The sequence below is a fragment of the Petromyzon marinus genome (genome assembly GCF_048934315.1).
Source record: "Petromyzon marinus isolate PM22_M1 ecotype Great Lakes invasive population chromosome 80 unlocalized genomic scaffold, UKy_Petmar_22M1.pri1.0 chr80_unloc.2, whole genome shotgun sequence".
NCBI classification, from domain to species: Eukaryota; Metazoa; Chordata; class Hyperoartia; order Petromyzontiformes; family Petromyzontidae; genus Petromyzon; species Petromyzon marinus.
This window is the reverse complement of record NW_027422630.1, coordinates 494217-517500: the sequence shown is the minus strand read 5'-3', so window position 1 is coordinate 517500 and position 23284 is coordinate 494217. Positions and strand designations below refer to the sequence as shown.

The following is a 23284-nucleotide window of genomic DNA, read 5'->3' as shown; positions in this document are numbered from 1 at the left end:
ACACTGTGTGTGTGTGTACACTATGTGTATACACTGTGTGTGTGTATACACTGTGTGTGTGTGTACACTGTGTGTGTGTACACTGTGTGTGTGTGTACACTGTGTGTGTGTGTGTGTACACTGTGTGTACACTGTGTATGTACACTATGAGTGTGTGTACACTGTGTGTGTACACTGTGTGTGTACACTGTGTGTACACTATGTGTGTGTACACTGTGTGTGTACTGTGTGTACACTGTGTGTGTGTACACTGTGTGTACACTGTGTGTGTACACTATGAGTGTGTGTACACTGTGTGTGTGTACACTGTGTGTGTGTACACTGTGTGTGTACACTGTGTGTACACTGTGTGTGTGTACACTATGAGTGTGTGTACACTGTGTGTGTGTACACTGTGTGTGTGTACACTGTGTGTACACTGTGTGTGTGTACACTGTGTGTGTGTGTACTGTGTGTACACTATGTGTGAGTACACTGTGTGTGTACACTATATATATGAGTGTGTACACTGTGTGTGTACACTGTGTGTGTGTACACTGTGTGTGTGTGTACTGTGTGTACACTATGTGTGAGTACACTGTGTGTGTACACTATATGTGTGTACACTGTGTGTGTGTACACTATGAGTGTGTGTACACTGTGTGTGTGTGTACACTGTGTGTGTACACTGTGTGTGTGTAGGTGTGTGTGTGTGTGTACACTGTGTGTACACTGTGTGTGTACACTGTGTGTGTGTGTACACTGTGTGTGTACACTGTGTGTGTACACTGTGTGTGTATAGGTGTGTGTGTACACTGTGTGTACACTGTGTGTGTACACTATGTGTACACTGTGTGTGTACACTGTGTGTGTGTACACTGTGTGTGTACACTGTGTGTGTGTACACTGTGTGTGTACACTGTGTGTACACTGTGTGTGTGTGTACACTATGTGTGTACACTGTGTGTGTGTACACTGTGTGTGTACACTGTGTGTGTGTGTACACTGTGTGTGTACACTATGTGTGTACACTGTGTGTGTACACTGTGTGTACACTGTGTGTGTGTACACTATGTGTGTACACTATGAGTGTGTGTACACTGTGTGTGTACACTGCGTGTGTGTGTACACTGTGTGTACACTGTGTGTGTACACTGTGTACACTATGAGTGTACACTGTGTGTGTGTACACTGTGTGTACACTATATGTGTGTGTACACTGTGTACACTATGAGTGTGTGTACACTGTGTGTGTGTGTACACTGTGTACACTATGAGTGTGTGTACACTGCGTGTGTGTGTACACTGTGTGTACACTGTGTGTGTACACTGTGTGTACACTATGAGTGTATGTACACTGTGTGTGTGTACACTGTGTGTGTACACTATGAGTGTACACTGTGTGTGAGTACACTATGAGTGTACACTGTGTGTACACTATGAGTGTATGTACACTGTGTGTGTACACTGTGTGTGTACACTGTGAGTACACTATGAGTGTATGTACACTGTGTGTGTGTACACTGTGAGTACACTATGAGTGTACACTGTGTGTGTACTCACGCCGCACTTTGAGGGCGACGCTGCGGCGAGCCCGCATGAGGCTGAGCACCTCGTCGTGCGTGCACGAGGCCACGGAGAAGCCATTCACACGCACCACCTCGTCACCCACCTGCACACACACACAGTGTACACACACACACACACAGTGTACACACACACAGTGTACACACAGTGTACACACACACAGTGTACACATAGTGTACACACACAGTGTACACACAGTGTACACACACACAGTGTACACACAGTGTACACACACAGTGTACACACACAGTGTACACACACAGTGTACACACACACACACACAGTGTACACACACAGTGTACACACACAGTGTACACACACACACACACAGTGTACACACACACAGTGTACACACAGTGTACACACACAGTGTACACACACAGTGTACACACAGTGTACACACAGTGTACACACACACAGTGTACACAGTGTACACACACACAGTGTACACACACTCATAGTGTACACACACATAGTGTACACACACATAGTGTACACACACATAGTGTACACACACACAGTGTACACACACAGTGTACACACACAGTGTACACACACAGTGTACACACACAGTGTACACACACACAGTGTACACACACACACAGTGTACACACACAGTGTACACACACAGTGTACACACAGTGTACACACAGTGTACACACACAGTGTACACACACACAGTGTACACACACACAGTGTACACACAGTGTACACACAGTGTACACACAGTGTACACACACAGTGTACACACAGTGTACACACACACACAGTGTACACACACACACATTGTACACACACACACACAGTGTACACACAGTGTACACACACACACAGTGTACACACACACAGTGTACATACACAGTGTACACACACACACACACAGTGTACACACAGTGTATACACAGTGTACACACACACACACACACAGTGTACACACACACAGTGTACACACACACAGTGTACACACAGTGTACACACAGTGTACACACACACAGTGTACACACACACACACAGTGTACACATAGTGTACACACACAGTGTACACACACAGTGTACACACACACAGTGTACACATAGTGTACACACACAGTGTACACACACACAGTGTACACACAGTGTATACACACACACAGTGTACACACAGTGTACACACACACAGTGTACACACACACACACACAGTGTACACACACAGTGTACACACAGTGTACACACACAGTGCATACACACAGTGTACACACACAGTGTACACACACAGTGTACACACACAGTGTACACACACACACAGTGTACACACACACACAGTGTACACACAGTGTACACACACACAGTGTACACACACACACACACAGTGTACACACACACACAGTGTACACACACACAGTGTACATACACAGTGTACACACACACACACACAGTGTATACACAGTGTACACACACACACACAGTGTACACACACACAGTGTACACACAGTGTACACACAGTGTACACACACACAGTGTACACACACACACACAGTGTACACACAGTGTACACACACAGTGTACACACACACAGTGTACACATAGTGTACACACACAGTGTACACACAGTGTACACACACACAGTGTACACACAGTGTATACACACACACAGTGTACACACAGTGTACACACACACAGTGTACACACACACACACACAGTGTACACACACAGTGTACACACAGTGTACACACACAGTGCATACACACAGTGTACACACACAGTGTACACACACAGTGTACACACACAGTGTACACACACACACAGTGTACACACACACACAGTGTACACACAGTGTACACACACACAGTGTACACACACAGTGTACACACACACACAGTGTACACACACACAGTGTACATACACAGTGTACACACACACACAGTGTATACACAGTGTACACACACACACAGTGTACACACACACAGTGTACACACAGTGTACACACAGTGTACACACACACAGTGTACACACACACACACAGTGTACACACAGTGTACACACACAGTGTACACACACACAGTGTACACATAGTGTACACACACAGTGTACACACAGTGTACACACACACAGTGTACACACAGTGTATACACACACACAGTGTACACACAGTGTACACACACACAGTGTACACACACACACAGTGTACACACACAGTGTACACACAGTGTACACACACAGTGCATACACACAGTGTACACACACAGTGTACACACACAGTGTACACACACACACAGTGTACACACAGTGTACACACACACAGTGTACACACACACAGTGTACACACACACACACACAGTGTACACACACACATACAGTGTACACACACACACAGGTACAAACACACACAGTGTACACACACACCCACACAGTGTACACACACACACAGTGTACACACACACCCACACAGTGTACACACACAGTGTACACACACACACAGTGTACACACAGTGTACACACACACAGTGTACACACACACAGTGTACACACAGTGTACACACAGTGTACACACACACAGTGTACACACACACACACACAGTGTACACACAGTGTACACACACAGTGTACACACACACAGTGTACACATAGTGTACACACACAGTGTACACACAGTGTACACACACACAGTGTACACACAGTGTATACACACACACAGTGTACACACAGTGTACACACACACAGTGTACACACACACACAGTGTACACACACAGTGTACACACAGTGTACACACACAGTGCATACACACAGTGTACACACACAGTGTACACACACAGTGTACACACACACACAGTGTACACACAGTGTACACACACACAGTGTACACACACACAGTGTACACACACACACACACAGTGTACACACACACATACAGTGTACACACACACACAGGTACAAACACACACAGTGTACACACACACCCACACAGTGTACACACACACACAGTGTACACACACACCCACACAGTGTACACACACAGTGTACACACACACACAGTGTACACACAGTGTACACACACACAGTGTACACACACACAGTGTACACACACAGTGTACACACACACAGTGTACACACACAGTGTACACACACACAGTGTACACACAGTGTACACACACACAGTGTACACACACACAGTGTACACACACAGTGTACACACACACAGTGTACACACAGTGTACACACACACAGTGTACACACAGTGTACACACACACACAGTGTACACACACACACAGTGTACACACACACAGTGTACACACACACATACACCCTCCCTCCCACCCACCAAATCACTCACGCAATCCTCCCTCCCACAGGGGTAGACACACGGGGGGGGGGGGGTACACGAAGGGGTAGTGAGCTAGGGGGTAGTGAGCTAGGGGGTAGTGAGCTAGGGGGTAGTGGCGAGCTAGGGGGTAGTGAGCTAGGGGATAGTGAGCGAGGGGGTAGTGAGCTAGGGGGTAGGGATGAGCTAGGGGGTGGTGAGCTAGGGGGTAGTGAGCTAGGGGGTAGTGAGCTAGGGGGTAGTGAGCTAGGGGGTAGTGAGCGAGGGGGTAGTGAGCGAGGGGGTAGTGAGCTAGGGGGTAGTGAGCGAGGGGGTAGTAGTGAGCTAGGGGGTAGTGAGCTAGGGGGAGGTGAGCTAGGGGGTAGTGGCGAGCTAGGGGGTAATGAGCTAGGGGGTAGTGAGCTAGGGGGTAGTGAGCTAGGGGGTAATGAGCTAGGGGGTAGTGAGCTAGGGGGTAGTGAGCGAGGGGGTAGTGAGCTAGGGGGTAGTGAGCTAGGGGGTAGTGGCGAGCTAGGGGGTAGTGAGCTAGGGGGTAGTGAGCTAGGGGGTAGTGAGCTAGGGGGTAGTGAGCGAGGGGGTAGTGAGCTAGGGGTAGGGGTGAGCTAGGGGGTAGTGAGCTAGGGGGTAGGGATGAGCTAGGGGGTAGGGGTGAGCTAGGGGGTAGTGAGCTAGGGGGTAGGGGTGAGCTAGGGGGTAGTGGTGAGCTAGGGGGCAGTGGTGAGATAGGGGGTAGTGAGCTAGGGGGTAGTGAGCTAGGGGGTAGTGAGCTAGGGGGTAGGGGTGAGCAAGGGGGTAGTGAGCTAGGGGGTAGGGGTGAGCTAGGGGGTAGTGAGCTAGGGGGTAGTGAGCTAGGGGGTAGGGGTGAGCAAGGGGGTAGTGAGCTAGGGGGTAGTGGTGAGCTAGGGGGTAGTGAGCTAGGGGGTAGTGAGCTAGGGGGTTGTGAGCCAGTGGGTAGTGGTGAGCGAGGGGTTAGTGAGCTAGGGGGTAGTGGTGAGCTAGGGAGTGGTGAGCGAGGGGGTAGTGAGCTAGGGGGTAGTAGTGAGCTAGGGGGTAGTGAGCGAGGGGGTAGTGAGCTAGGGGGTAGTGAGCTAGGGGGTAGTGAGCTAGGGGGTAGTGAGCTAGGGGGTAGTGGTGAGCTAGGGGGTAGTGAGCTAGGGGGTAGTGAGCTAGGGGGTAGTGAGCTAGGGGGTAGTGAGCTAGGGGGTAGTGGTGAGCGAGGGGGTAGTGAGCTAGAGGGTAGTTAGCTAGGGGGTAGTGAGCTAGGGGGTAGTGAGCGAGGGGGTAGTGAGCTAGGGGGTAGTGAGCTAGGGGGTAGTGAGCTAGGGGGTAGGGGTGAGCTAGGGGGTAGTGGTGAGCGAGGGGGTAGTGAGCTAGGGACTAGTGGCGAGCGAGGGGGTAGTGAGCAAGGGGGTAGTGAGCTAGGGGGTAGTGGTGAGCGAGGGGGTAGTGAGCTAGGGGGTAGTGGCGAGCGAGGGGGTAGTGAGCTACGGGGTAGTGGTGAGCGAGGGGGTAGTGGTGAGCGAGGGGGTAGTAGTGAGCTAGGGGGTAGTGAGCTAGGGGGTAGTGAGCTAGGGGGTAGTGAGCTAGGGGGTGGTGAGCGAGGGGTTAGTGAGCGAGGGGGTAGTGAGCTAGGGGGTAGTGAGCTAGGGGGTAGTGAGCTAGGGGGTAGTGAGCTAGGGGGTAGTAGCGGTGTTGAGCGAGGGGGTAGTGAGCTAGGGGGTAGTGAGCTAATGGGTAGTAGTGGTGAGCTAGGGGGTAGTGAGCTAGGGGGTAGTGAGCTAGGCGTTAGTGAGCTAGGGGGTAGTGAGCGAGGGGGTAGTCATGAGCTAGGGGGTAGTAGTGGTGAGCTAGGGGGTAGGGGTGAGCTAGGGGGTAGTGAGCTAGGGGATAGTGAGCGAGGGGGTAGTCATGAGCTAGGGGGTAGTAGTAGTGAGCTAGGAGGTAGTGAGCTAGGGGGTATTGGTGATCTAGGGGGTAGTGGTGAGCTAGGGGGTAGTGGTGAGCTAGGGGGTAGTGGTGAGCTAGGGGGTAGTGGTGAGCTAGGGGGTAGTAGTGGTGAGCTAGGGGGTAGTGAGCTAGGGGGTAGGGGTGAGCTAGGGGGTAGTGGTGAGCTAGGGGGTAGTGGTGAGCTAGGGGGTAGTAGTGGTGAGCTAGGGGGTAGTGAGCTAGGGGGTAGTGAGCTAGGGGGTAGTGAGCTAGGGGGTAGTGAGCTAGGGGGTAGTGAGCTAGGGGGTAGTGAGCTAGGGAGTAGTAGTGGTGAGCTAGGGGGTAGTAGTGGTGAGCTAGGGGGTAGTGAGCGAGGGGGTAGTGATGACCTAGGGGTTAGTGGTGGTGTCGAGCGAGGGGGTAGTGGTGAGCTAGGGGGTAGTGAGCTAGGGGGTAGTGGTGAGCTAGGGTGTAGTAGTGGTGAGCTAGGGTGTAGTAGTGGTGAGCTAGGGGGTAGTAGTGTTGAGCTAGGGGGTAGTAGTGGTGAGCGAGGGGGTAGTGAGCTAGGGGGTAGTGAGCTAGGGGTAGTAGTGGTGAGCTAGGGGGTAGTGGTGAGCTAGGGGGTAGTGAGCTAGGGGGTAGTGGTGAGCTAGGGGTTAGTGAGCTAGGGGGTAGTAGTGGTGAGCTAGGGGTAGGGGTGAGCTAGGGGGTAGTGATGAGCTAGGGGGTAGTAGTGGTGAGCTAGGGGGTAGTGGTGAGCTAGGGGGTAGTGAGCTAGGGGTAGTGGTGAGCTAGGGGGTAGTGGTGGTGTCGAGCGAGGGGGTAGTGAGCTAGGGGGTAGTGAGCTAGGGGGTAGTGGTGGTGTCGAGCGAGGGGGTTACCTGTATAGAGGCAGCGTGGGCCTGCCCGCCACGCACTACCTGTGCCACGTAGACCCCACAGCCCAGCTCCGCTCCACCCCTCACACTGAGGCCCAGACCCTCGGGGTGAGTCCGCTCCAGCCTCACCTCTCTCACCCTACTGCCTCACCACCACCACCACCATGACAACCAGCACCACCATCACCACCACCATCACCGTGACAACCAGCACCACCATCACCACCACCGTCACCGTGACAACCAGCACCACCATCACCATGGGTACCAGCACCGTCATCACCACCACCGTCACCGTGACTACCAGCACCACCATCACCATGGCTACCACCATCACCATCACCGTCACCGTGACAACCAGCACCACCATCACCACCACCGTCACCGTGACAACCAGCACCGCCATCACCGTAACTACCAGCACCGTCATCACCACCACCACCACCGTGACTACCAGCACCACCATCACCATGGCTACCACCATCACCATCACCGTCATCACCACCATCACCGTCACCACCACCACCGTCACCGTGACAACCAGCACCGCCATCACCATTACTACCACCATCACCATCACCGTCATCACCACCATCACCGTCACCATCCATCACCACCATCACCCCCATGATCACCACCATCACCATCACCACCATCACCCCCATGATCATCATCACCACCATCACCATCACCCCCATGATCACCACCACCATCACCATCACCCCCATGATCACCACCACCATCACCACCATCACCCCCATGATCATCACCACCACCATCACCATCACCTCCATGATCACCACCACCATCACCACCATCACCACCATCACCACCACCACCGTCACCGCCATCTCACCGGGAGTGTTTGGGCACCAGCCGGTCGTACTGCAGCTGCTGAGCGGCGGGGATGAGTGGACGCACCGAGTCAAAGAGCGGCAGACGAGGCGGAGAGGAGACCACCAATTTCATGTCGCCCACCAACGTGGACACGTCCAGAGACCTGGGACACGGGGGACACGGGGGAGACACGGGGGGGACACGGGGGAGACACGGGGGAGACACGGGGGGGAGACACGGGGGAGACACAGGGGAGACACGGGGGAGACACGGGGGAGACACGGGGGGGACACGGGGGGGACACGGGGAGACACGGGGGGGAGACACGGGGGGAGACACGGGGGAGACACGGGGGAGACACGGGGGAGACACGGGGGGGAGACACGGGGGGGGAGACACGGGGGAGACACGGGGGAGACACGGGGGGGGAGACACGGGGGAGACACGGGGGGGGAGACACGGGGGGGACACGGGGGAGACACGGGGGGGGAGACACGGGGGAGACACGGGGGGAGACACGGGGGGGACACGGGGGGGACACCGGGGGGGACACGGGGGGGAGACACGGGGGGGACACGGGGGGGGAGACACGGGGGAGACACGGGGGGGAGACACGGGGGAGACACGGGGGGGACACGGGGGGGACACGGGGGGGAGACACGGGGGGGAGACGGGGGGGACACGGGGGGGACACGGGGGAGACATGGGGGAGACACGGGGGGGGAGACACGGGGGAGACACGGGGGAGACACGGGGGGGAGACACGGGGGAGACACGGGGGGGGAGACACGGGGGAGACACGGGGGGGACACGGGGGAGACACGGGGGGGGGAGACACGGGGGGGACACGGGGGAGACACGGGGGGGGAGACACGGGGGAGACACGGTGAGACACGGGGGGGAGACACGGGGGGGACACGGGGGGGAGACACGGGGGAGACACGGGGGGGAGACACGGGGGAGACACGGGGGGGACACGGGGGGGACACGGGGGGGAGACACGGGGGAGACACGGGGGGGACACGGGGGGGACACGGGGGAGACACGGGGGAGACACGGGGGGGGAGACACGGGGGAGACACGGGGGAGACACGGGGGGGAGACACGGGGGAGACACGGGGGGGGGAGACACGGGGGAGACACGGGGGAGACACGGGGGAGACACGGGGGGGAGACACGGGGGGGACACGGGGGGGACACGGGGGGGAGACACGGGGGAGACACGGGGGGGGAGACACGGGGGAGACACGGGGGGGAGACACGGGGGAGACACGGGGGAGACACGGGGGGGAGACACGGGGGAGACACGGGGGGGGAGACACGGGGGAGACACGGGGGAGACACGGGGGAGACACGGGGGGGAGACACGGGGGGGACACGGGGGGGACACGGGGGGGACACGGGGGGGACACGGGGGGGAGACACGGGGGAGACACGGGGGGGGAGACACGGGGGAGACACGGGGGGGAGACACGGGGGAGACACGGGGGGGTGGGTGGGCGAGTGTGCGGGTGAGTGGTCAGTGAGTGGGTGAGTGGGTGGGTGGGTGAGTGAGTAGCTGGGTGGGTGAGTGTGCGGGTGAGTGGGTAGCTAGGTGGGTGAGTGGGTGAGCGGGTGGGTGGGTAGCTGGGTGGGTGAGTGGGTGGGTGAATGAGTAGCTAGGTGGGTGAGTGGGTGAGTGAAGAGCTGGGTGGGTGGGTGAGTGGGTGAGTGGGTGGGTGGGTAGCTAGGTGGGTGAGTGGGTGGGTGAATGAGTGGCTAGGTGGGTGAGTGGGTGAGTGAAGAGCTGGGTGGGTGAGTGGGTGGGTGAGTGAGTAGCTGGGTGGGTGAGTGGGTCAGTGAGTGGGTGAGTGGGTGGGTGGGTGAGTGAGTAGCTGGGTGGGTGAGTGTGCGGGTGAGTGGGTAGCTAAGTGGGTGAGTGGGTGAGCGGGTGGGTAGCTGGGTGGGTGAGTGGGTGAGTGGGTGGGTGGGTAGCTGAGTGGGTGAGTGGGTGGGTGGGTAGCTAGGTGGGTGAGTGGGTGGGTGGGTAGCTGGGTGGGTGAGTGGGTGAGTGGGTGGGTAGCTAGGTGGGTGAGTGGGTGGGTGAATGAGTGGCTAGGTGGGTGAGTGGGTGAGTGAAGAGCTGGGTGGGTGAGTGGGTGGGTGAGTGAGTAGCTGGGTGGGTGAGTGGGTGAGTGGGTCAGTGAGTGGGTGAGTGGGTCAGTGAGTGGGTGAGTGGGTGGGTGGGTGAGTGAGTAGCTGGGTGGGTGAGTGTGCGGGTGAGTGGGTAGCTAAGTGGGTGAGCGGGTGGGTAGCTGGGTGGGTGAGTGGGTGAGTGGGTGGGTGGGTAGCTGAGTGGGTGAGTGGGTGGGTGGGTAGCTAGGTGGGTGAGTGGGTGGGTGGGTAGCTGGGTGGGTGAGTGGGTGAGTGGGTGGGTGGGTAGCTAGGTAGGTGAGTGGGTGGGTGAATGAGTAGCTAGGTGGGTGAGTGGGTGAGTGAACAGCTGGGTGGGTGAGTGGGTCAGTGAGTGGGTGGGTGGGTGAGTGAGTAGCTAGGTGGGTGAATGGGTGAGTGAAGAGCTGGATGGGTGAGTGAATAGCTGGGAGAGTGGGTGAGTGGGTGGGTGAGTGGGTGGGTGCGTCAGTGAGTGGGTGAGTGAGTGGGCGAGTGGGTGGGTGAGTGAGTAGCTGGGTGGGTGAGTGGGTGAGTGAAGAGCTGGGTGAGTGGGTGAGTGGGTGGGTGGGTAGCTAGGTGGGTGAGTGGGTGGGTGAATGAGTAGCTAGGTGGGTGAGTGGGTGAGTGAAGAGCTGGGTGGGTGAGTGGGTGGGTGAGTGAGTAGCTGCGTGGGTGAGTGGGTCAGTGAGTGGGTGAGTGAGTGGGTGGGTGAGTGAGTAGCTGGGTGGGTGAGTGGGTGGGTGAGTGGGTGGGTGAATGAGTAGCTAGGTGGGTGAGTGGGTGAGTGAAGAGCTGGGTGGGTGAGTGAATAGCTGGGTGAGTGGGCGAGTGGGTGAGTGGGTGGGTGAATGGGTCAGTGAGTGGGCGGGCGAGTGAGCTATTTCCGTCGGAGTCCACCTACTGGTGGTACAGACGCAGGATGTCGTAGAGGTAGTCCTTCTCGGCCTCGTTGTCGATCAGCAAGTCCACCTGAGTGTGGTACGAAGCGATTAGACTCCAGAACAGGGACACAAAACACACAAACACATACATACACATACATACACTCCACACACACACACTCCACACACACACATACACTCCAACAACAACAACAACCGCCATTCGCCGCTAAGTGGCGGTGACGTCACCACGACGCTTGTGCCAGGCTATGTGCACCCTGAGGCCACGTGAAGTGTCGAACGCCCGCTGGCAGGAGGTCACGGGGCAGACCCAGGTGCCACGGGTCGACTGACTGAGATGACTGGCTGGTGCACCACCTGTGCCCCCTACTGTGCCAACCTGCTGTGCTTTAGCCACCCGGCGCTCCGCTCGTTGTTGTGAGCGTCGCTCCTCCGCCCTCCGTTGTTGTTGGAGGGCGACTACCTCCAACTGCCCAGTAGCATCCTTCACGAGCCTCCTCCACAGAGGCCGATCTTGACACCGCTGGTACCAGTCATCGGCAAGTCCACTCAGCTCCACGTCCTCCTGTACCACATCACTCCATCTCTTCTCTAGCCCGTGCCGCGCCCGCTTAGCCCCCTCAATCCGGCCAAACAAAAGCTGTTTCGGCATGCGTTGGCTGGGCATGCGGGCTACATGACCCAGCCATCGCAGCCTTGCCCGCCGGAGGAGCTCACCGATGGGACCTTGCCCAGAACTTTCAAGGATTTGTGAGCTCCTCACACAATCCAGTCTGGTTAAACCCAGGATGGATCGTAGGCAGGCCAGCCTAAATGTTTCTAACCGGCGAAGATGTTCCATTAGGGGGGTCCACGTTTCGCAAGCGTAGAGAAGGGAGGGAATGACCGTGGCCGAGAAGACCTGAAGCTTAGTGCGGAGCGACAGACCAGGTAGCTTCCACACAGCATTACGCAACCGATGAAAAGATATTGCCGCTCGACTGATTCGGAGTGAAACCTCTGCTGTTAAACTGGAGCCAGTCATAAGCACACTACTCAGGTATGGGAAACTCTCCACTCTCTCCACAACTGCCCCATCACCGATTGGGAGTTGTGGGGGTGGAGTGTCCGATGGTACAAAATACCCAGGCAGGTGCTTAGTTTTGGTGGGGCTGATGGTAAGGCCCCACCTCTTAGTGGCACGCTCCAGGTTCAGCAGCAGCGTCTCCAACTCCTCCTCTGACTGAGCAGCTATTACCAAATCATCAGCATACATAACGTGGTTGACATACACTCCACACACATACACTCCACACACCCACACACCCACACACCACACACACACCACATACAACACACCCCACACACACACACACCACACCACACACACACACACCACACACACACCACACACACACACACTACACACACCACACACACACACTACACACGCCACACAGACACCACACACCACACACACACCACACACACACCACACACACACCACACACACACCACACACACCACACACACACCACACACACACCACATACACACCGCACACACCGCACACACCACACCACACATACACACACCACAGGGCTATACCAAATAAATGAGCTATGGAACTATGGAACGTTGCCCCTATTCTCAAGCCATGGTCATGGCTGTGAAAACCAAACCCTCTGCGCCCTGGGGCACAGACAGAAGCAACCGACACAAAGTTCATTGCGCGTGGAGACGCAGCTCTCGAGACAACGCAGAGACACGCACTGTACACACACGTGTACTGTACATGCGTGTACTGTACATGCGTGTACAGTACACTCACTGTGCAAGCACGTATACTGCACACGCGCGCACAGTGCACACACTGTACAAACATGTGTACTGTACCTGTGCGCACAGCACACACACTGTACAAACATGTGTACTGTACCTGTGCGCACAGCACACGCACTGTACAAACATGTGTACTGTACATGTGCGCGCAGCGCACGCACTGTACAAACATGTGTACTGTGCGTGTGCGCACAGCACACACACTGTACAAACATGTGCACTGTGCATGTGTGCACAACACACGCACTGTACACAGTGTACTGTACATGTGCGCACAGCACACGCACAGCACAAACATGTGTGTACAGTGCGTGCACTGTGCACATACGTATACTGCCGTGTATACTTTACACAGCTACGTACTGACGCAGCTGCACACACGCGCGTGCACTGTGCACACCGATGTGTACTGCACGTCTACTGTACACAGGTGTATACTATACACGTGCATACTGTACATCTGCATATACTGTACACCCGTATATACTGTACATCTGTATATACTGTACACATGTGTATACTGTACACATGTGTATACTGTACGCACGTGCATACTGTACACCTGCATATACTGTACACATGTATATACTGTACAAATGTATATACTGTACATCTGTGAATACTGTACACCTGCGTATACTGTACACATGTGTATACTATACACACGTACACACTACATCTGCATATACTGTACATCTGTGTATACTGTACACATGTGTATACTGTACACACGTACATACTGTACATCTATACATACTGTGCACAGTAATACTGTAATCTGTATATACTGTACACCTGTGTATACTGTACATCGGTATATACTGTACACATGTGTATACTGTACGCCTGTGTATACTGTACACACGTACATACTGTACATCTGTATATACTATACACATGTATATACTGTACACACGTGTATACTATACACACGTACATACTGTACATCTGTATATACTGTAAACAGGTGTATACTGTACACCTATATATACTGTACAGTATATGTATACTACGCAATATGATGTACAGATGAATACTGCAGTGTACAGAGGTACTCGCTATATACACACACACAGATGTATACATGTAAACGTTAAGGGCGAACATTCGACGTTTCGGCCAATGGACCCTTCTTTACAGACATCAAAGGAAATTAAAATGACGTTTCACCTCATCGATAGACGCGTGGGGAAGGGCCATTGCGCGGAACGTCTATTATAATTATAATATAATTAATAGATATTATCAACATATTTCGTTGTAATCGTTACAATAGATACATTGTGCTAAGTGTGATGATATCACAGATGTTATCACTTTAAGATATTTATATTATCACGATCGAATTTTACATTATAACGGTGACCACACAGAAACAGACAGAAGTCGCTGTTGTTGCCGCGCGCAGACAGAAGCCGCCCGAGGCCGTGGTCCACCCCATCCACTCACCTTCTGTCTGAACTCCCTCGCCACCTTCTTCTCCATCGCTCCTCTCGCTCGCTGTCTCCCTGTGGCTCTATCTGTCTGTGTCTCTGTCTCCCTGTGTCTCCCTGTGTCTCTGTCTCCCTGTGTCTCCCTGTGTCTCTGTCTCCCTGTGTCTCTGTCTCCCTGTGGCTCTATCTGTCTGTGTCTCTGTCTCCCTGTGTCTCTGTGTCTCCCTGTGTCTCCCTGTGGCTCTATCTGTGTCTCTGTCTCCCTGTGTCTCCCTGTGTCTCTGTCTCTCTCGCTCGCTGTCTGTCTGTCTCTCTCGCTCGCTGTCTCCCTGTCTCCCTGTGTCTCTATCTGTCTCCCTGTGTCTCTATCTGTCTCCCTGTGTCTCTGTCTCTCTGTCTCCCTGTGTCTCCCTGTCTGTCTCTCTGTCTGTCTCTCTCGCTCTGTCTCCCTGTGTCTCTGTCTGTCTCCCTGTCTGTCTCTCTCTCTCGCTGTCTCCCTGTGTCTCTGGGTCTCTCTCTGTCTCTCTGTCTCCCTGTCTCTCTGTCTGTCTCTGTCTGTCTGTCTCCCTGTCTGTCTCTCTGTGTCTCTGTCTCCCTGTGTCTCTATCTGTCTCCCTGTGTCTCCCTGTCTGTCTCTCTGTGTCTCTGTCTCCCTGTGTCTCTGTCTGTCTGTCTCCCTGTCTGTCTCCCTATCTGTCTCCCTGTCTCTGTCTCCCTGTCTCTCTGTCTCCCTGTCTGTCTGTCTCCCTGTCTCTCTGTCTCCCTGTCTCTGTGTCTCTCTCTGTCTCTCTCTGTCTCCCTGTCTCCCTGTCTCTGTGTGTCTCCCTGTCTCTGTGTGTCTCCCTGTCTCCCTGTCTCTGTGTGTCTCCCTGTCTCCCTGTCTCTGTGTGTCTCTCTGTCTCTCTCTGTGTCTCTCTGTCTCTCCCTGTGTCTCTCTCCCTGTCTCTCTCTACGGAGTTGACCGCCGGATCACCGATTGACCACGCGGACGGGAGAAGTGGTGTGACACTCGAAACGTCTGGACTCTCGCTGGCTTGAAGGGGGGGGGGTCCAGCCTCTGGCTACGCGGCGCGATGACGTCATCCGACCCCGGAGGACAAAGTCCGGCCGTGACGTGTGACGCGTTCTACCTGAGCGGAAGATTGACGTCACGCCCGCGCCGCGTTATACCTGAGCGGAAGATTGACGGCACGCCCGCCCCGCGTTCTACCTGAGCGGTGAGGATGATGTCACGCGCGCGCCGCGTTCTACCTGAGCGGAAGATTGACGTCACGCTCGCGCCGTATTCTGCCTGAGCGGGCGATTGACGTCACGCAGGCGCCGCGTTCTACCTGAGCGGTGGGGATGACGTCACGCCCGCGCCGTGTTCTACCTTGCCGGGTGGTAAATGACGTCACGCGACGCGCACTGTAGGGTTTTCAAACCGCGTGTGCATGACGTCACGAGAGATCCCGTACGATTTAATCGAAACATTTGCAGCAGGAGGAATCCGAAAAGCGATAAAGCTCTTTTTGCGCCACGGATATCCCGGTCGGGACGCGGCGTCAGAACGTTACAACGACAAACAAGACAACAAACACGATCGGAGTTCAAAGTTGAGGCAAGGTAAACAAATCGCTTACAAATATAAATACACAAATACACCGCTAAACGAAGTCTACTGCGCAAATGACGTCACGTCCGTTATGTTAAACTGCATATGACGTAACGCGCGTTATGTTCAACTGTATAACGTTTTATTTTGATTTAAAGCTTTCGTGACTGCAGGGATTCATATTCTTGGTTCTTTCGGTAAAGTCACCACCACGTAGAAGGGAAATAATAAAATAATAAAAATATAAAACAATAAACATCTCACGACGTTTCGACTGCAACACAAGCAATCATCATCAGGTGTGAAAACCACAACAAGGAAATGTTATTATATTTTTATTATTTTATTGTTTCCCTTCTACGTGACTTTACCGAAAGAACCAAGAATATGTATAACGTTACGTTCAACTGTGTGTTTATGACGTCACGAGATTGCGTTCATCACGCGCTGTTGCGCCTTCAGATTGTTTGACTGTGTGGGTGACGTCACGATCAGTGTGTCGGCAGTCGCGACCCGCGACGTCATCTCGCTTTTACACTCGTGACGTCGAGGTTAATATGTACATGACGTCATCTTGGTGGTGATGGTGGTAGCCATGGTGATGGGGGAGGCGGGGTCATGGTGGTGACGGTGGTAGCCATGGTGATGGGGGAGAGAATGATGGAGGAGAGAATGATGGGGGAGGGGTGATGGGGGAGAGAATGATGGGGGAGGGGTGATGGGGGAGGGGTGATGGGGGAGGGGTGATGGGGGAGGGGTGAAGGGGGAGGGGGGAGGGGTGATGGGGGAGGGTGATGGGGGAGGGGTGAAGGGGGAGGGGTGATGGGGGAGGGTGATGGGGGAGGGGTGATGGGGGAGGGGTGATGGGGGAGGGGTGATGGGGGAGGGGTGAAGGGGGAGGGGTGAAGGGGGAGGGGTGATGGGGGAGGGTGATGGGGGAGGGGTGATGGGGGAGGGTGATGGGGGAGGGGTGATGGGGGAGGGGTGATGGGGGAGGGGTGAAGGGGGAGGGGCGATGGGGGAGGGGCGATGGGGGAGGGGCGATGGGGGAGGGGTGATGGGGGAGGGTGATGGGGGAGGGTGATGGGGGAGGGGTGAAGGGGGAGGGGTGATGGGGGAGGGTGATGGGGGAGGGGTGATGGGGGAGGGGTGATGGGGGAGGGTGATGGGGGAGGGTGAAGGGGGAGGGGCGATGGGGGAGGGGCGATGGGGGAGGGGTGATGGGGGAGGGGTGATGGGGGAGGGTGATGGGGGAGGGGTGATGGGGGAGGGGTGAAGGGGGAGGGTGATGGGGGAGGGGTGATGGGGGAGGGGTGATGGGGGAGGGGCGATGGGGGAGGGGCGAAGGGGGAGGGGCGATGGGGGAGGGGTGAAGGGGGAGGGGTGATGGGGGAGGGTGATGGGGGAGGGGTGAAGGGGAGGGGTGATGGGGGAGGGTGATGGGGGAGGGGTGATGGGGGAGGGGTGATGGGGGAGGGGTGATGGGGGAGGGGCGATGGGGGAGGGGCGATGGGGGAGGGGCGATGGGGGAGGGGCGATGGGGGAGGGGCGATGGGGGAGGGGCGAAGGGGGAGGGGTGATGGGGGAGGGGTGAAGGGGGAGGGGTGATGGGGGAGGGGTGAAGGGGGAGGGGCGATGGGGGAGGGGTGATGGGGGAGGGGCGATGGGGGAGGGGCGATGGGGGAGGGGCGATGGGGGAGGGGTGAAGGGGGAGGGGTGATGGGGGAGGGGCGACATCTCAAGAGGCGTCGACTCGTAGCAAGGCCGCTCGTGAGTGCACAGAGACAAAGCTCCCCCAGGTAGCCTCTAGCAGGGCTGTAGGGGCAAGTGCTGTAGGGGCAAGGGCTGTAGGGGCAGGGCTGTAGGGGCAAGTGCTGTAGGGGCAAGGGCTGTAGGGGCAAGTGCTGTAGGGGCAGGGCTGTAGGGGCAAGGGCTGTAGGGGCAGGGCTGTAGGGGCAAGTGCTGTAGGGGCAGGGCTGTAGGGGCAAGTGCTGTAGGGACAGGGCTGTAGGGGCAAGTGCTGTAGGGGCAGGGCTGTAGGGGCAAGTGCTGTAGGGGCAGGGCTGTAGGGGCAAGTGCTGTAGGGACAGGGCTGTAGGGGCAAGTGCTGTAGGGGCAGGGCGGTAAGGGCAGGGCTGTAGGGGCAGGGGCTGTAGGGGCAAGTGCTGTAGGGGCAAGGGCTGTAGGGGCAAGTGCTGTAGGGGCAGGGGCTGTAGGGGCAAGTGCTGTAGGGGCAGGGCTGTAGGGGCAAGTGCTGTAGGGGCAGGGGATGTAGGGGCAAGTGCTGTAGGGGCAGGGCTGTAGGGGCAAGGGCTGTAGGGGCAAGTGCTGTGAGTAGCCGCGACTGTCACACACAGAGGGGGTGGGTGGCCTGCACCACGCTCGCACGCCCGGCCGCCTTTGTATCTCCCCAGTTCTGTTTGCTCCACAATACCGCCCCAGGGTACGAATTTGAGGCTGAGTCTACCTAGGGGAGGTCCGGGAACCGCTTGTTGTAGATCATCGCTGCTGCTGCTGCTGAGTGGTACTGGTGGTGGTGATGGTGGTGGTGATGGTGGTGGTGATGGTGGTGGTGGTGATGGTGGTGGTGATGGTGGTGGTGGTGATGGTGGTGGTGATGGTGGTGGTGATGGTGGTGGTGATGGTGGTGGTGATGGTGGTGGTGGTGATGGTGGTGGTGATGGTGGTGGTGATGGTGGTGGTGATGGTGGTGGTGGTGATGGTGGTGGTGGTGGTGATGGTGGTGATGGTGGTGGTGGTGATGGTGGTGGTGGTGGTGATGGTGGTGGTGGTGGTGATGGTGGTGGTGATGGTGGTGGTGGTGATGGTGGTGGTGGTGGTGATGGTGGTGGTGATGGTGGTGGTGGTGATGGTGATGGTGGTGGTGATGGTGGTGGTGGTGGTGATGGTGGTGGTGGTGATGGTGGTGGTGATGGTGATGGTGGTGGTGATGGTGATGGTGGTGGTGATGGTGATGGTGGTGGTGCTGGTGGTGGTGATGGTGGTGGTGGTGATGGTGGTGGTGGTGGTGCTGGTGGTGGTGATGGTGGTGGTGGTGGTGATGGTGGTGATGGTGGTGGTGGTGATGGTGGTGGTGGTGCTGGTGGTGATGGTGGTGATGGTGGTGGTGATGGTGGTGGTGGTGGTGCTGGTGGTGGTGGTGGTGATGGTGGTGGTGCTGGTGGTGATGGTGGTGGTGGTGATGGTGGTGATGGTGGTGGTGATGGTGGTGGTGGTGGTGATGGTGGTGGTGGTGATGGTGGTGGTGGTGATGGTGGTGGTGGTGCTGGTGGTGATGGTGGTGATGGTGGTGGTGATGGTGGTGGTGGTGGTGCTGGTGGTGGTGGTGGTGATGGTGGTGGTGCTGGTGGTGATGGTGGTGATGGTGGTGGTGGTGATGGTGGTGATGGTGGTGGTGGTGGTTATGGTGGTGATGGTGGTGGTGGTGATGGTGGTGGTGATGGTGGTGATGGTGGTGGTGGTGCTGGTGCTGGTGATGGTGGTGCTGGTGGTGGTGGTGCTGGTGGTGGTGATGGTGGTGGTGATGGTGGTGGTGGTGATGGTGGTGGTGGTGATGGTGGTGGTGATGGTGCTGGTGGTGGTGGTGATGGTGCTGGTGGTGGTGCTGGTGGTGGTGGTGATGGTGCTGGTGGTGGTGGTGATGGTGCTGGTGGTGGTGCTGGTGGTGGTGGTGATGGTGATGGTGGTGATGATGGTGGTGATAGTGATGGTGGTGGTGGTGATGGTGGTGATGGTGGTGGTGGTGGTGATGGTGGTGATGATGGTGGTGATAGTGATGGTGGTGAGTGGGAATCGAACTCAGGGTCTCTGTGCCAGCTTCGAAGCGCAGCGTAGCGCTAACCACTGCACCACCGCTCCCCACACACACAGCGCGCTAACCACTGCACCACCGCTCCCCACACACAGCGCTAACCACTGCACCACCACTCCCCACACACAGCGCTAACCACTGCACCACCACTCCCCACACACAGCGCTAACCACTGCACCACCACTCCCCACACACAGCACTAACCACTGCACCACCACTCCCCACACACAGTGCGCTAATCACTGCACCACCACTCCCCACACACAGCGCTAACCACTGCACCACCACTCCCCACACACAGCGCTAACCACTGCACCACCACTCCCCACAAACACAGCGCTAACCACTGCACCACCACTCCCCACACACAGTGCGCTAATCACTGCACCACCACTCCCCACACACAGCGCTAACCACTGCACCACCACTCCCCACACACAGTGCGCTAATCACTGCACCACCACTCCCCACACACAGTGCGCTAATCACTGCACCACCACTCCCCACACACACACAGCGCTAACCACTGCACCACCGCTCCCCACACACAGCGCGCTAACCACTGCACCACCACTCCCCACACACAGCGCGCTAACCACTGCACCACCACTCCCCACACACACACAGTGCGCTAACCACTGCACCACCACTCCCCACATACACACACAGTGCGATAACCACTGCACCACCACTCCCCACACACAGTGCGCTAATCACTGCACCACCACTCCCCACACACAGTGCGCTAATCACTGCACCACCGCTCCCCACACACAGCGCGCTAACCACTGCACCACCACTCCCCACACACAGCGCTAACCACTGCAGCACCACTCCCCACACACAGTGCGCTAATCACTGCACCACCACTCCCCACACACAGTGCGCTAATCACTGCACCACCACTCCCCACACACACACAGCGCTAACCACTGCACCACCGCTCCCCACACACAGCGCGCTAACCACTGCACCACCACTCCCCACACACAGCGCGCTAACCACTGCACCACCGCTCCCCACACACACAGCGCGCTAACCACTGCACCACCGCTCCCCACACACAGCGCTAACCACTGCACCACCACTCCCCACACACAGCGATAACCACTGCACCACCACTCCCCACACACAGTGCGCTAATCACTGCACCACCACTCCCCACACACAGTGCGCTAATCACTGCACCACCACTCCCCACACACAGCGCTAATCACTGCACCACCGCTCCCCACACACAGCGCTAACCACTGCACCACCACTCCCCACACACACACAGCGCGCTAACCACTGCACCACCACTCCCCACACACACACAGTGCGCTAACCACTGCACCACCGCTCCCCACACACACACAGTGCGCTAACCACTGCACCACCGCTCCCCACACACACAGCGCGCTAACCACTGCACCACCGCTCCCCACACACACACAGTGCGCTAACCACTGCACCACCGCTCCCCACACACACACAGTGCGCTAACCACTGCACCACCGCTCCCCACACACAGCGCTAACCACTGCACCACCGCTCCCCACACACACACAGTGCGCTAACCACTGCACCACCACTCCCCACACACAGCGCTAACCACTGCACCACCACTCCCCACACACACACAGTGCGCTAACCACTGCACCACCACTCCCCACACACACACAGCGCTAACCACTGCACCACCGCTCCCCACACACAGCGCGCTAACCACTGCACCACCACTCCCCACACACTCATAGTGCGCTAACCACTCCACCACCACTCCCCACACACACACACAGCGCGCTAACCACTGCACCACCGCTCCCCACACACAGCGCGCACACCCATAAACAATACAGACTAAACACAGTCCGATTCTCTGCACCTGTGGTCTCACGGTTGGCTACGTACGGTGCGAAAGAAATTCAATGTACTGTACACACACACACAGAGACACAACAACAACCGCCATTCGCCACTAAGTGGCGGTGACGTCACCACGACGCTTGTGCCAGGCTATGTGCACCCTGAGGCCACGTGAAGTGTCGAACGCCCGCTGGCAGGAGGTCACGGGGCAGACCCAGGTGCCACGGGTCGACTGACTGAGATGAGTGGCTGATGCACCACCTGTGCCCCCTACTGTGCCAACCTGCTGTGCTTTAGCCACCCGGCGCTCCGCTCGTTGTTGTGAGCGTCGCTCCTCCGCCCTCCGTTGTTGTTGGAGGGCGACTGCCTCCAATTGCCCAGTAGCATCCTTCACGAGCCTCCTCCACAGAGGCCGATCTTGACACCGCTGGTACCGGTCATCGGCAAGTCCACTCAGCTCCACGTCCTCCTGTACCACATCACTCCATCTCTTCTCTAGCCCGTGCCGCGCCCGCTTAGCCCCCTCAATCCGGCCAAACAACCCCCTACCTCCTCGCGGTGCCGGACGGGCAACTCTCTCGTGGACAGTGCTGTGGGGGGAGATCCAATTTTGATTGGCTCCTCCCCTCATGGCAAATGTGTCCACCACAGGGGCTAAACGGGGGCTCTGGACGGGTGCGAGGGGCTGGTCATCCCTCCACCTTCAATTAATTACCACAAAACCACGAGTTAAACAGAGACACACACACAGAGAGACACACACACAGAGACACACACACTCAGGCCATGTGGTGGCTAGGAGATGTTGACTACCTCGCCTGGTCTACAGGAGGTCGTGGGTCCTGACTAGAGATGTTGACTACCTCGCCTGGTCTACAGGAGGTCGTGGGTTCGACCCCTGTCTGTGTGCAGTCTGCGTCTCTCTCCCCGTAGATTTGTCTCCGTGTCCTCCTCCGGCTTTCCCCCCCACGTTTAGAATCAACGTCACCACGCGTCCAGAGGAGTTGGTGGTGATGTGAATGTCCACATGGTGGTGGTGATGTGAATGTCCACGTGGTGGTGGTGATGTGAATGTCCACACGGTGGTGGTGATGTGAATGTCCACATGGTGGTGGTGGTGGTGATGTGAATGTTCACACGGTGGTGGTGATGTGAATGTCCACACGGTGGTGGTGGTGATGTGAATGTCCA

At 56.7% G+C, this 23284-nt stretch overlaps 2 protein-coding genes across 3 annotated transcripts in view; one reads left to right on the top strand and one right to left on the bottom strand.

Moving 5' to 3' along the window:
• The window catches only part of USH1C (USH1 protein network component harmonin), a 99129-nt gene extending 83111 nt beyond the window's left edge, over positions 1–16018 (bottom strand). Inside the window, exons 1-5 of one of the 2 annotated variants that reach the window (XM_076058886.1) lie at positions 14836–16018; positions 11565–11632; positions 8529–8672; positions 7676–7814; positions 1543–1651 (exon numbers count right to left, since the gene is read on the bottom strand). In XM_076058886.1, the coding sequence (XP_075915001.1) occupies positions 1543–1651; positions 7676–7814; positions 8529–8672; positions 11565–11632; positions 14836–14871 (496 nt within the window). In that variant the 5' untranslated portion in view covers positions 14872–16018. Of the gene's footprint in view, positions 1–1542; positions 1652–7675; positions 7815–8528; positions 8673–11564; positions 11633–14556; positions 14775–14835 lie in introns of those variants that run through there. The other variant, XM_076058887.1, reaches the window with a different exon arrangement.
• LOC116958640 (uncharacterized) overlaps positions 15897–23284 on the top strand; it is a 50241-nt gene continuing 42853 nt past the window's right edge. The window contains exon 1 of the mRNA XM_076058895.1: positions 15897–16036. The gene's annotated coding sequence lies outside the window, so the exon portion shown is untranslated. The remainder of the gene's footprint in view (positions 16037–23284) is intronic.